Source organism: Ailuropoda melanoleuca, chromosome 12 (genome assembly GCF_002007445.2).
Source record: "Ailuropoda melanoleuca isolate Jingjing chromosome 12, ASM200744v2, whole genome shotgun sequence".
Lineage (NCBI taxonomy): Eukaryota > Metazoa > Chordata > Mammalia > Carnivora > Ursidae > Ailuropoda > Ailuropoda melanoleuca.
The window spans coordinates 36,868,222-36,881,191 of record NC_048229.1 but is presented as its reverse complement, the minus strand read 5'-3'; the positions used below and the strand labels follow the sequence as shown (position 1 = coordinate 36,881,191).

Here is a 12,970-nt window from a genome sequence, read left to right as displayed (position 1 = left end):
CCCGACCCCTCCAGCCCCACCTCCAGCCCTGCCGGCTTCCCCGGAGACCCCCCCCAGACCACGCCCCAACGGGCGTGGGGACTTGGATCTCGCAGCGGAGACCTGGGATCATGTCCCAATACCCAGGGGAACCTCAGACCATGCCTTACCTACTCTGAGGACCCAAACCATGTTCTAGAGCCACCCAGGACCACAAACCATGTCCTACTCTCCTTGGTGATCTCACACACTGCCCCATACTCCAGTGGGGACCCCAGACCATATCCCAGCGCCCAAGGGGATCGATCCAGAGCACCACCCGCAGGGACCCTAAATCATCCCATAACATTCAGACAGACCCCAGACCGTGCCCCAGCCTCCGGAGAGGACCCAAACTATATGTCAACATCCAGAGAGATACCAGATCATGTGTTACTCCCTTTGGGCACTCAACCATATCCTACTGCTTCTTGGGGACTCCCAGCCATGTTCTTCCACCCTCTAGGACCACAAACCATTCCCTGACTCTAGGGGGACCCCAAAATGTCTTTTATTCCCCCTAACTTTCCTCATTACCTCCCATTAGACCCCAGACCATCCTCCCCTCTAAGGCCCCCCTTAGTTTCCAGGACCCCTGATTTGCCCCAGATTCTTTCCCTGCCTCCTTCCTTTTCCTACCCTTTCTTTTGGACCCTGAAGTCCCTTCCCCCTCTCTGTGACTTCCATGGAGCCCAGGATTCCCCCCCCTTTTCTTGCCCAATTCCTACCCAATAGCTGACTCCCAGCCCCTCCCCCAAATCCCACTGAGTATCTCAGGCCACTCTCCACCTCTTTCTGAGATACTCACCAGGCCCCCAAAACCAACAAGTCCTCCCCTCCAAATCTGTCTTATTGCAGTCCCCCAGCTCCCTGGCAGCTCAAACCCTTCCTATTTTGTATCCCACTGTACCAAGGTACTCTGCCAACCCCCTTCCCTAAATTTTTCCTGGTCACATCATCCCTCAAAGCCTGCCTTGTCCCCCAGATCAAGGGCACCTCTGCAGAGCCTCCCCTTTAGTAAACCTTGATCCTACTCACCACCATCAGATGCCCCCTGGGGACACTCACAATCCTCCCCACCTCAGTCTCCAGAATCCAACATCACCACCACTATCAGCACCTCTACCCAGGCACCATCACCCCCTCCCACCCTGGTTCCTGACGCTTCCTGATGAGGTGTGGAGGTCCTGGGCTGGAAAGATGGAGAGAGAGAACAGTAACAACAGCAAAAGTGGACATGTGTCCAGGGCTACTGTGTGCCAGGAATGGTTCTAAGGGCTTCATCTACATGACTCCATTTACTCCTCTCAACAGCCAGATGAGGAGGTCCCATCACATCCCTACTTTACAGACGAGGAAAATAAAACCATAGAGAGGTTAGGTAATTTGCCTCAGCTCACACAGGTAACAAGCGGCAGAACTCAGTGGAGGTGAAGGGAAAAGATGGTGAGGGCAGGCCTGGGATGGACAGGAGTGGAAGAGGGAGATCCACAGAGATGGGGGGAAACAAAGAGCTTGAGCCCGAGCAGAGAGGGCCCCACCAACAGAGGGTGTCCCTGGCCTGGCCCACCTCTTGACCTCATTCCTTACCACTCTTGTTTCCCAGCCTCCCACCATGGCCTTCCTACTCCTCCAGCACACCAGCTACGGTCCAGCTCCTGGGATCTTTGCACTCTTCCCCTACTCCACCTTTTCATTTAGTTTTAATTTTCATTTAAGTCTTAATTCAAACGTAATCTCTTCAGAGTGGCCCTCCCTTCCCCTCCCCAGTTTATACCTCCACCCGCACCAATTGTCCTAATGTCTGCCACTTACTCTAAAATCCATAAAAAATGAGATGGGTTGATGGATGGGGATGTGATAAAGCAAGTACAATAAAATGTTAATGGTAGAATCTAGGTGGTGGGTATATGGGTGTTCACTGTAAAATTATTTCAACTTCGCTGCATGTTTGAGATTTTTCATAATGCATTTTGGGAGGTGAGCAGAGACTAAAGAGGCGACAAAAGGTCCCACTATTTCTATCACATCATCTCATTTTATTTCCTACCTAGCACTAACCATGCTTGTTAATAATCTTGTCTCTTTATTGTTTACTTATTTGTTTGTTTATTGCTTGTTGTCTAGTCATTGAAATATCAGCCTCCTGAGGGGAGAGGCATGGGCACCAATTTTCTCCAGCGTCCAGAAGGGCGAACGGCACCCAGTGGGTGCTCAGCAAACACGTGTTCTTGAATGCCTCTCAGGAGAGGGCCTTGGAGCTAGGCCCCCTCCAGACTCACTGCAGGAGCCGAACTCGTTAATAAATATAATGTCCCTGCCTGGGGTCACTAGAAGGGTAGGGGGAAAACCCCAGCGGTTGGAGGATGCCCCGTAAGGTCAGGGAATGTGAGGTGGCCTGAAAGGAGGGCAACAAGTGGAAGTTTCCTCCGGCCTTAATTCCTACCCCAGACTTTCTAACAGAGACCGGCAACCATTCTCACACTTCCACAATTAGGCCCCGCCCCCACCCCAGCCCTCCACAGGTTGCCCTCCGGCCTAGGACCTACCTTCTTAGCCCCAGCACTGCCACCAAAGCATCTAATTCCTCCCCAGAAGCATCTAGCTTTCAGTCCGGGCACCGGCCCCTCTTGCCTAGTTTAGATCCTCCATTCTCAGTTCCTCCCTAAATCCCGTTTCTTCCTCTCCAACATAAGCCCTACTTTCCTTGAAGGTTAGCAGGGAGAAGCACCCCAGGGAAACCCTAAAGCCTGGATTCAAAAATTAAGGAGCCTGGATCCGTGAAGATCAGGTGAAGGCTGGGGGAAAGAGAAGAGGTAGTCCCTAGTTTGTTCGGGGGGCCCCTTGAAGGAGTGGCCCCCAAACCTGGAGCCACGCCCTATTGTGCTGACTCTCCATTGGATAGTGTATTCTGCTCTGGCCTCTCTGATTGGTCCCTCAGTAATCCTTCTAGCCAAACCTCCTCTGCATTGGGCAGTCCGCAGAGCCACCCTCTCTGATTGGTCCCTGCTTTCCAAACGCCCTGCTCCTGATTGGGCAACTGCTCGTACATGCCTCTTTCTGATTGGATTGTTTGCAATCATGAGCCTGGAGGCTGACAGAAGTTCAACTACGTGGGAAGGACAAGAGGGAGAGGGGAGGAGGAGAAAGGGGAGGGGATTAATCCCTAAATCCCCCGCCTGAGAGAGGGAGTGGCCCTTGACCACCAGATAGCCTTGAGTTAAAGTTCTAACTGTGCAAACCACTAGCAGTGGGGCTTCAGGCAACTCTCTTTGGCTTCTATGCCTCAGTTTATTCATCTGTAAATTGGGGATTATAATGATACCATTCTAATGCGGTATTGTAAGGATTAAATGATTTAACACCTGTAAAGTGTCTTATAGAAGTACTTGGCATATAGCAAGCCCTCAATCAGAGAGTTAACTATTATTATTAATTTGATCATGTAAGTGCATGACCTCGGACAAGTCCTTTTGCCTCTCTTACCTCTGCAGGCGGGCGGTTGCTTGACCTCTTAATTGAACGACCTCTCCTATCCCCAGCCTTCCTCTTCTTCTATCTCTAGCCTTCAGAGACCGAGGCTGTGATCACAGGGAGAAGTAGAGGTGTGCCTGGCAGAGATGGGGTGGGGAGGGCACCAGGACAGGTGTCAGAGGGAAGCTCAAATCCCGCCCCTACAAATACTGGCGAGGGTGGGGCATGGGTGTGTGCGATTTCTCTACGCAAAGGGCTTGTCCAGACAGGGGACAAGAGGGTAAGGGATGGGCAGAGCCGAGTGGTGAGGGAATGGTGTGTTCTGGCGGGGAAGGTTGGGGAGGGGTTGGAGCTGGGCTTGTAGACCCTCCCCCAGGAGGGAGGGGCAGCCCAGGCCCAAGGTCACTGTGTCATTGTTACCATGGCAACGAACACCTCACTACAGGGAACCTGAAAAAGGGGGGGGGAAGGTGCTCCCAGGTCCCTGGATCTGGGGACAGAGAGAGGAACAGAGACCGGAAGAAGCACAGAGAAAGAAAGAAAGTGATTTATCTCTGTGAAGACCTGCCCATCTCAAAATTCTCAGAGCCTGGTACACTGTGGGTGCTCAATAAATGTCCCTCAGAGACAAAGATGGAGCCCAAGAGACTCAAAAGCCCAGAGATGCCCGAAGAATGAAAGAAGAATCTCCGGAATGGGGCGGGTAAGGTGTCCCTTTCCTGCCCTTCAACTTCATACCCCTCAGGGGTCCACTGAGAGCCCTGGATCCTCGCACCTTCCCCAGCCTTGGGCCTTCAGGCCTCCCTAACCCCACAAACCACCCACCCCAGCAACTCCCTGAAGCAATTATGTTTGATCCTTCAACAACTTTTCTGCCTTTATATTCTTCCAGCCTGGGGCCTCACTGAGAAAAGTAGCATTCAGTGCCAGCTAATGCTTGCTAGCTCCTAGAGCTGGGGTGGGAAGTGGGGAGGAGGGGAAACAGGCATTCTGCTTCTTCACACTCAGGAACACAGGTGTCCTTATTCCCCTAAGGGTGGGCCCCTCGTGGATTCAGATATTTTCCAATTCCTCCTGGAAACCTCTCCCCCACCCACACAACCCGCCCCTCACCCCGCCAACTCCTCCCCAGGAAATCCTACAGGCCCCTCCCTTTCTTTCCGAGAAACAGGTATCCCCCTTTCCTCCCGGGACTCAGCGGGCATCCACTTGGTCTGCCTGCCCTCTGCTGGCCCAAGGCCGGTACTGCAGGGACTGTCGACTAGCGCTCACAAGGAGAAACACAAACAAAACTGAGGATTCTCTGAGTTCTTGCATTTTAATTTCCTTCGGGTCTCAGACGTTCAGGTCCTAGGGGTCCCAGTCCCCAGTTTCTTCGGGGACTCCGACATCAGGAATTCAGTTCCCCAGCCCAGAGGTCAACGAAAGAAAGACAACTTCTCTTGGAGCCAGGCCTCGGTGAGGTCATCAGTGGTGCGGATTTCAAACACCTGGGCAGGGAGAGTTCTCCCCATTAAGACCCACTGGGGAACTGAGGGAGTGAGCACTCTGCCCACCCCCACCCCACAACAGGAGCCCAGACCCTCAGCCCATCCTCCCTAGCCCTGGAGAGCCTCAGCCCCAGGCCCCGACCTTTGTGAGCTCGGCAGTCTGCACCAGTCTGTTTTTACTCCCTGCATACATCATCTGCTGTTCAGGCTTGCAGCCTGCGTGGAAAAGAGGAGAAAAGTACATAACTGGGGGACCCCGGTTATCACTAAGGCCCTGGTCATGTCATGCAGGCCCTGAAGTTTTCAAAGGATCCTGGGAGCTGTTTTAAGGTGGTCTCTTGGAGCTATACCCAGAGTTTGGGGCTTGTCTCGGGTGGGGGGGGCTGTTATTCTGAGGGTCCCTGGAGATGGTTTAGAGGCCACACAGGAGTTTCTAAGTAAAAGGGAAAGGTTAACTGGCTTATACACCTTGGGACTGAGGAGGACAGGTGGATTTTTAAGGAATCTGAGCCCCCACCTCCACCCCATTGCCCTCCCAGCACCCACATACCACACGTGCCACACAGTCACTAGTCACACACACCTGCACCCATGGACACACTCTCGCACACCCCACGCACAGAATCTAAGACCCTCTTGTGGGGATAGGGAGAGCCGTGCCTCACCCACGGGACTGGAGAAGATGAAGCACAGAGGGTAGGACACTCGGCCGTCCTCGTGCACGTACTTGTAGCTGTAAACCACGAACCTACACCAGCGAAAGGGAATTCAAATTCAGTACTTCCGCCTGGAGCCCAGGCCCAAAGCCCATTACCCAAGTCCACAATCTTGAAATCGTGCCTGAGTCTGAGAAGCTACGGTTAAGAAATGAGACCCATGATACTGGCCTCAAACACAAAAGAATGAAAAAGAATCATCGCAGGGGCTTGTTTGGTTCACAATAGCCCTCTGACATAAGTGCTCTTACTATCCTCATACTACAGATGGAAAAAGCGAGGCCCAGAGTCACTTAGCATAGGTTCTGTGGGTAGAGGAAGGATTTGAGCCCAGGGAATTCAGTGCCAGAGTGTAAGGCCTCAGGCACTATGAGGTACCATCCAGAGCTCTAGACCTCTGGCCTGAGACTAGGGCCGGCTCCATTATCTGCCAAGCCCAGTGCAAAATGAAAAGGTGGGGCCTGCTGTTCCAAAGATAGGAGAAAAGCTGTTCCCTTTCCTCTACAGTCTCTCTCCCGACTGGTCGTGGTCTTTTTAAATTTGCTACTTCAAGTCAGGCTCTCTTGGGCATGGGGACACTCGCAGGGGAAGTACAGATGCTCGCAGACAGGCCCTGGAACTTGTCATGCGGGGGGGGGGTGCCATCCCTGACCCTGACTCTGACCCTCCCTCCATCTGCACTTAGCCCTCCTGCCAGGGGGACAGAGGGCAGCAGCACTCACTGGGCGGGGCAGTGACCAGGGGAGAACCTGTCCAGGGCTGAAGGAGGGACCATGTGTGAGCCGAAGAAGGCTCCAAGCCCCCAGCACATGTGCCGCTGTCCCATCAGACTTTACACAAAACACAAATTCAAAGATAAAACTATAAAAAATTTCCAGATGGCAGGCAGTCGCAGAGCATTAAGCCCCGTCTATGTTCGAAACTCCGTTCTTTGCATGGTGCCCAGTGTGACCGCACATGGTCAGACACCTGGGGAGCTGGTCCTCGCTGAGATCGAGAGCCTGAGATGGAGGGTCAAAATCCTGGGGTACCCCAAATTCACCCCTGTGGAGATGAAAAATCTAAACAGACTAGATTTCACAGGTGTATCAAAGAGCTCCTCTTCACACAGGATTCTCCCCAGTCACTAAAGGTAAATTGACTCCTCTGCTTCCCAAAGTATTCTCAGGCATTGAAAAAGGAAAATTTCATTTTTTGTTTAATGAAGTAAGTGCAATCACGAGACAAAACCTGACAAAGTTTGTACAGAAAAAAACAGCTCTACTATCACATGAGACTCGCAGTGTAAAATTCTGCAATAAAATATTAGTATATAAACAAAAAGTCCTAGGGTGTGAATTTGTGGCCTCAAACCCAGATCAGAGCCCATGATTAAGACTGGAATCCAAGGAGTCCCTCAATCTGCTCCTTCATCATCACCCCACTCTCCCAGGCTTGACCCTCCCCTCCCTTCCCCCAGGATACCTGGGCTGTCTCTCTGGCAATTCTGTTTTTAGTTCCTCTGGAGAAATGTTCTGGGGAGGGGGGGTGGTAAGAAAAAGAAAAGACTCATTAAGCAAACACGAACTACGTGCCAAGGCACTGGTCTAAGAAACACACATAGATAACTCACAGACTTCTCCCACAATTCTGTGTGGTAGCTTCTCTTCTTATCCCCACCTTACAGGTGAGCAAACCGAGGCCCAGGGTTGTTAAGATGCTGGTCTGGATAGATTGCAGATAGGGAGCAGCAGGATTCAGACTTGCATCTGGATTCAAATCGTAACCATTTTGCTACACTGCCTTCCAGAGGACCTGAGAGGGCCCTGCTCCTAGTCAATCCCCCTCCCCTGACAAACAGCCCCAGCCTCAGCCTCCATGGGCCACCTCCCTCCAAATCCTTACCACAACACTATGAAGTAAGCCTTATTATCGTTCCCATGTGACTGATAAAGACAGCGAGGCAAGAAAGGGGGAGGTCTACCCTTTTATGCAGGATTTCTACTAGCTTTTTGTGGACTTATCTGGAAACTTCCATTTAAGTGCCAATAAAATATCATCATCGTCGTCGTTGTCACCATCATTTTATTGAGCATATTCTATGTGCCAGGCCCACTTCTAAGCCCATGACAAGGATTAAAGCACTGAATCCACAGACCCTAAGAGGTAGGTACAGTTACCCCCATTTCACAGATGAGGAAACAGAGACCCATACAGGTGAAGTCTCTTGCCTCCAGTCACAACTGAGCTGGGATTTGACCTCCAGGCCTTTCTGGCCCCCAAAGTCAGCTCTTAGCATCAGTTTCAGCCCCCTGGTTCTCCCAGTCTCACCGTGCACTTCTTGGGGGGACCCATCTATCCCAGATCCTTACCTGAAATTCTTCCTCGAGCACCACCATCTGTCGGTCTTTGTCCACCTTCACTGGGGAGGGATGGTACACAGGGGTTAGCTGCCCATTCCATCCAGTGACGACACTAGCCCAGCCTTCCTTGTTTGTCCCCACCCCCTCTGCCACCCTTCCAGGGGAGGAGATGACACTCACTTATTATGGCTGCATTGTCTGTCTCTTTTCTGAAGCGAAATTTTCTCAGCTTTTCCTTTAGCTCAGGGTCCACCTCGCATACCACCAGGGAATCGGACTGCCAGAGAAGCCCAGAAAGAGCTTAGCTGTCCTGGCTTCAGCCCCCTGCCCCCTTCCCCAAACCTCAGTTTCTCCATCTACTGATGACGAGGTGGGCCTGACGGCTCATAGGACACCTCTGGGTACATTAGGGAAAAGTGTGCTTTCTTAGGCAGGTGCTGCCCCTTACCAGCGCACACACTTGCAGTGCAGAGCAGAGGCTGGGCTCCAGCCCTTTAGGCAGGTACCCTTGGGGAACACTTGAGGAGACCCGGGGATCCGCTTGCCTGGGGCTAAACCCGGAACCAGCATCTCTCTTCCCCCCAGCAAGGCCCTTTGCTGCAGTGGGGTCACCCTCCCAGCCTCTGACTAGCCCACAAGCCGACCTTCACCCAGGCACTCTCCCAGCCCCAGCCCAAGCCCCAGCCCCAGCCCAGCCCCCAGCCCTTCCCATACACCCCTTGACCCCCTGACCATGACTTTTCTGTCCACAGGCCTCTTCTTTTCTCAGTTCCGCTGTCTTCTAGAGGTGGGGACCAGGGCTGCAGGGGGCGGGGTGTGGGGCAGGGGAAAGGTTTCATCCAACACCACATCCTGTTTATGCCCATTCGGGGACAACTGTCTCAGAGGGCTCCTCCCCTTCCTTCCTTCCCCTCATCTGCCAGGACCTCCCAGGCTTTGCAATCACCCAGACTAGGGTTCGAATGCTGCCCTGCTGTGTGACCCTAGCTAACTAAGTAACTTCACCCTCTGATTCAGGATTCTTGTGAGGATATAATAGCTTCACATACCTCCTGGTATGGTGGGCATGCTCAATATACAGTAGGTAACAATGAGCTCTTTAGTTCCTTCTCTCTTCCAGGAAGCTCTCCTGGATTGCCTCCCCCTGGAATATTTTAATTCCAAAGTAGAAAATGGGAGCTTAGGGATGTTTGCTAGCCAAACTGTCACCCACTGTGTTGACGGGGAAACTGAGACTCCACAGTGCCCAGGTAATGCTGAATTTTTTCCTGCAGTTATTCAACCTTAGGGGCCTAATAATGGGCCCTACAACTATGGAGTCCAATTCTATCAGACTGGTACCCCCTTTTTTATTAAGTGCACTTTGTGTTGCCCCCTTTCCCACTGTGAAATGAAATTCCTAGATAATGTAACCTACTTATACACAGATCCCCCCCCCCAAATCAATACAATGTCCCGTCATATAAAGGAGAAATAAAAGGGAAGTAATTTATGGGGAAACTCCATGTATTTCAGTGAGAAAATATAAGCCAACAAGACACTCTTCACAGGTCCCAGCTCCCCATGGCTGGCCTGCAGTGCTGGGTCTGCCCATAGCCTTCCAGAAGGCCCTCCGGATGCACTGTATCCCACCCAGCTCCCCCTTATTGACAGGCATCACTGGAGCTATTCTCCCTCTCCCTGTATCCTCAGTGTTCCCATCCCTACTAGATCTTTCTTCTTGGCCTACACACGGGGTTGTCTTTCTTCTTAAAAACTAAGAACCCTACCTTCCATCCAGCACTGCCCATTCATTTCCTTCCCTTTTCAGCAAAACTTCTCGAAAGAATCGTCTATACTTGCTGCCTCCAATATCTCCTCCTGATGTTCTCTTCAACTCTCTCCCAGCAGATTGTCACTCCTGTCCCCATCCCCTGACGTACCCTTGTCGGGGTCACCAATGACCTCTATGGTGTTGGACCTAATGGTCAACTCTCAGTCTTCATCTGTTGTGCCCTGTCAGCTGCATGTGACACTGTCCATCCCTCTCTGTGCCCTGAAGAAACACTTTCCTCACTTGGATTTCAGGACAACACCCTGGCCTGCTTTTCCTCCAAGTGTTCTAGCTGCTCCTTCCTGGCCTCTCTTGTTAACTTCTTCCTTTTAACGGTGGGGTATCCTGGGGCTCAGTCCTTTCTCTCCTTCTCTTTTTCACTTACCGTCTCTCCTGATCTCATCCAGTTTCTTGGTTTTCAAAGGGGATACCCTAATTACTTCTCCAGCCTGGGCCTCTCCGCAAACTCTAGACTCCTACATCCAGCTGTCAAGCTGACATCTCCACCTGTATGTCTCAGTCATCCTTAACCTGTCTCATTCCTCTCAACATACATCAGAACTTGTCAGTTCTGGGGGGCGCCTGGGTGGCTCAGCTGGTTAAGCGTCTGCCTTCAGCATGGGTCATGATCCCGGTGTCCCGGCATTGAGCCCCGCATCGGGCTCCCTACTCCGCGGGGAGCCTGCTTCTCCCTCTCCCTCTGCCTGCTGCTCCCCCTGCTTGTGCTCTGTCAAATAAATAAATAAAATCTTAAAAAAAAAAAAAAAAAAAAACTTGTCAGTTCTGAATCTCAAAATGTAACCAGAACCCATCTACCTTCCCTCTCCACAGCCCATACCCTGGTCCCATCCACCTTCATCATCTCCCTGAACTCGCAGCAACCTCCTCACTGTCCCCTGCTCTCCCTCCCACACTCTATGCTTCACAGGACTGCCAGAGGGACCCTAATAAAACCCAAGGCAGATGACATAGACCTACTTCCTCCCTCAAACCCTCCTACAGCTTCCGTGTTATTTGGGTAAAAGCTAGAGTCTTTACGGTGGCCTTTATCTGCTACCACCCTTCCTCCATTATCACTTGGACCTTGTCTTCTCCTGCCCTCCTCTTTCCTCACTCCATTCCAGCCACATTATTCTCTTTGTGGTTCTGTGAATAATCCTGCTGCTGGGCCTTTGCACTTGCTGTTCCCTCTTTCTGAAGCCCTCTTTCCCTTATGGTTTACTTCTTCATTTCTTCAGATTTCTGCTCAAATCTCACCTGATCCAAGACACCTTTGCCCCACCTAAAACAGTGCTAACCTCATCACGCCATCCCCTCAGCTTGCTTTATTTTTCTCCATAGTACCTATCACCAAGTCACAATGTATTTATTTGTGTCCCCTCAACCACAATGTAAGCTTCAAGCATGAATATAAGCTTTGTTCCATTGTTGAATTTCTAGAACCTTGAACAGTGCCTGACACACATTAGGTACTTGAGTATCGTTTAGTGAATAAATGAACTGGTATCTATCGAGCACAACTACTCTATACACTGTGAAGTCTGTTGCTTAAATGTAGGGGGTAGTGGATGGGGTTTGTGATATGCCCCACCCTGGCTTGAAATGACCTTTCCTCACTGCATCTTCCTATCTGTCTGGCTGCCCCTTCTCAATCGTGGAGAGATGTTGATTCCTTTGCTCAAACCTTAGGTGTCCCCCTTTCTCAGGGTTCTGTCATGTCCTTGTTTCCATTCATCCTTTGTATCCTCCCAGGCTAGATCATTAACACCCACAGTTTCAGTTACCATCTTTGACGATCCTCAAATCTTGGTTTCCAGCCCCAATTTCTTAAGCTCCAGACCCAGCCTGTGCAGCCTCCTGGCCCCCACTGCTGGGTGGCCCACAGCATCTTCCAAACGCAGCATCTTCCAAACCTGCCTTTCCTCTGGGTCTCCTTCTCAGGGAGCTACCACCAACCCCTAACCCCCCCAGCCAGGGGCCTTGTCCAGGATTTCACCCTCTCTCCCCACACTGCAGCCAGCCAGTCCCAAGGAAGGTTCACTCGGTGTCCTGGGCATCTCTCCCTCCCACACCTCCTCCCTTTCCCACAGTCCCACCCCAACTGCCTCCCTGTACTGAAGGCCCCCAACTTTATTCCCTCCAATCCACGCTCCATATGAAAGCCAGAGCCATCTTTCCAAACCCCCAACTCACCATGACTCTCCCTGGCTTGAAGCCCTTCCACGGCTCCCTAGTGTCCTCAAGACAAGCCCAAACTCCCTCAAGTGGCCAAACATCTGGCCACAGCTCATTTCCCACCACTCCTTGCCCGGAACGCTACACTCCGTCCACCCCGGCCGCATTTTCTTTGAGTTCCTCTAACACGCCATGTCTCTGTCACCTTCTGGGTGAGGGCCCCAGCTCCGCTTAGTCACCAGGTCCAGGGAAGTTTGTGGAACGAACAGATTACAAGAGTCAACTCCCATTTGTTGACGGCCTCCATTGTGCCAAGCGCTTTCTATGTATGCATCGTCTCTTTCAATCCTATTCCCACTTGGGAGACGAAGCAGCAGGCTCAGAGAGGGCTGCGGTGGTAGAGCGGAGACTGCAGAAGCCTGAGCTCGAACCTGTATGCTGGCCGCTCGTCCCACCTGGGCCCAGGCCTTAGGCGGGCGGTGCAGGAGGGGCGGGAAGGCCGGCCTTGAACACCAGATTCAGGAATTGTGACCTAGCTCACGGCCGCTGAGGTAGACGCGCGCGCGACTGCCCCCTGCGGGCCGGGAGGCCCAATCCCCGGCTCCGCCGCGCCCGTTGCCCATGGCAACGACGCGCGCGCCCCGCCCCCGCCCCGCCCGCCAGCCCCAAGGCCCCAGCGGGGCCAACTGCCCGTCAGCCCCGCGGCCAACCAATCCCACCGCGCAGGGGGCGGGCCTCTTGGGCCTCGCTCAACCCCCAGCGCTCCCCTCTTCGCCAGGACCCCGCCTTTCTCCGCGCACACCTCCCGCCCTTCGGTCTGCCCTCGCCGCCCGTTGGCGGGCGCGCCGTTCGTCACCGCGGCGTGAGCTAATGCCGGCGCGCGGCGGCCCCGGCGGGGCGGGGCCAGGGGCGGTGACGCACGGCGCGGTGACGCAGCGCGAC

At 52.8% G+C, this 12,970-nt stretch overlaps 2 protein-coding genes across 15 annotated transcripts in view; both read right to left on the bottom strand.

Moving 5' to 3' along the window:
* Nucleotides 1–4,592, bottom strand: part of LRFN1 (leucine rich repeat and fibronectin type III domain containing 1) — a 16,316-nt gene extending 11,724 nt beyond the window's left edge. For all 10 annotated transcript variants that reach the window (XM_034672389.1, XM_034672392.1, XM_034672396.1 and 7 more), the window contains exon 1: nucleotides 3,505–4,592. The gene's annotated coding sequence lies outside the window, so the exon portion shown is untranslated. The remainder of the gene's footprint in view (nucleotides 1–3,504) is intronic.
* A 199-nt stretch (nucleotides 4,593–4,791) lies between these two features.
* Nucleotides 4,792–12,498, bottom strand: GMFG (glia maturation factor gamma). 5 transcript variants are annotated; one of them, XM_011234941.3, is made up of 7 exons: nucleotides 12,047–12,070; nucleotides 8,221–8,317; nucleotides 8,050–8,099; nucleotides 7,163–7,212; nucleotides 5,648–5,730; nucleotides 5,125–5,198; nucleotides 4,792–4,982 (listed from the first exon to the last, which is right to left on the bottom strand). In XM_011234941.3, the coding sequence occupies exons 1-7, from the start codon at nucleotides 12,047–12,049 to the stop codon at nucleotides 4,911–4,913; spliced, it is 429 nt and encodes a 142-aa protein (XP_011233243.1). In that variant the 5' UTR covers nucleotides 12,050–12,070; the 3' UTR covers nucleotides 4,792–4,910. The 5 variants fall into 5 exon arrangements, with proteins under 5 accessions (XP_011233243.1, XP_002927432.1, XP_019663635.1 ...); XM_002927386.4 differs by lacking the exon at nucleotides 12,047–12,070 and adding an exon at nucleotides 8,773–8,896; XM_019808076.2 differs by lacking the exons at nucleotides 8,221–8,317; nucleotides 12,047–12,070 and adding an exon at nucleotides 12,234–12,498.
* Between the last annotated feature and the right edge of the window lie 472 nt (nucleotides 12,499–12,970).

Excerpts from the sequence above, each read along its gene's own strand:
- GMFG (XM_011234941.3), bottom strand. Across the intron at positions 7,213-8,049 it reads TGCTCGAGGAAGAATTTCAG|AACATTTCTCCAGAGGAACT; the intron begins GTAAGGATCTGG and ends CCCCCTCCCCAG. Across the intron at positions 5,731-7,162 it reads TTGCCAGAGAGACAGCCCAG|GTTCGTGGTTTACAGCTACA; the intron begins GTATCCTGGGGG and ends TCGCTGGTGTAG.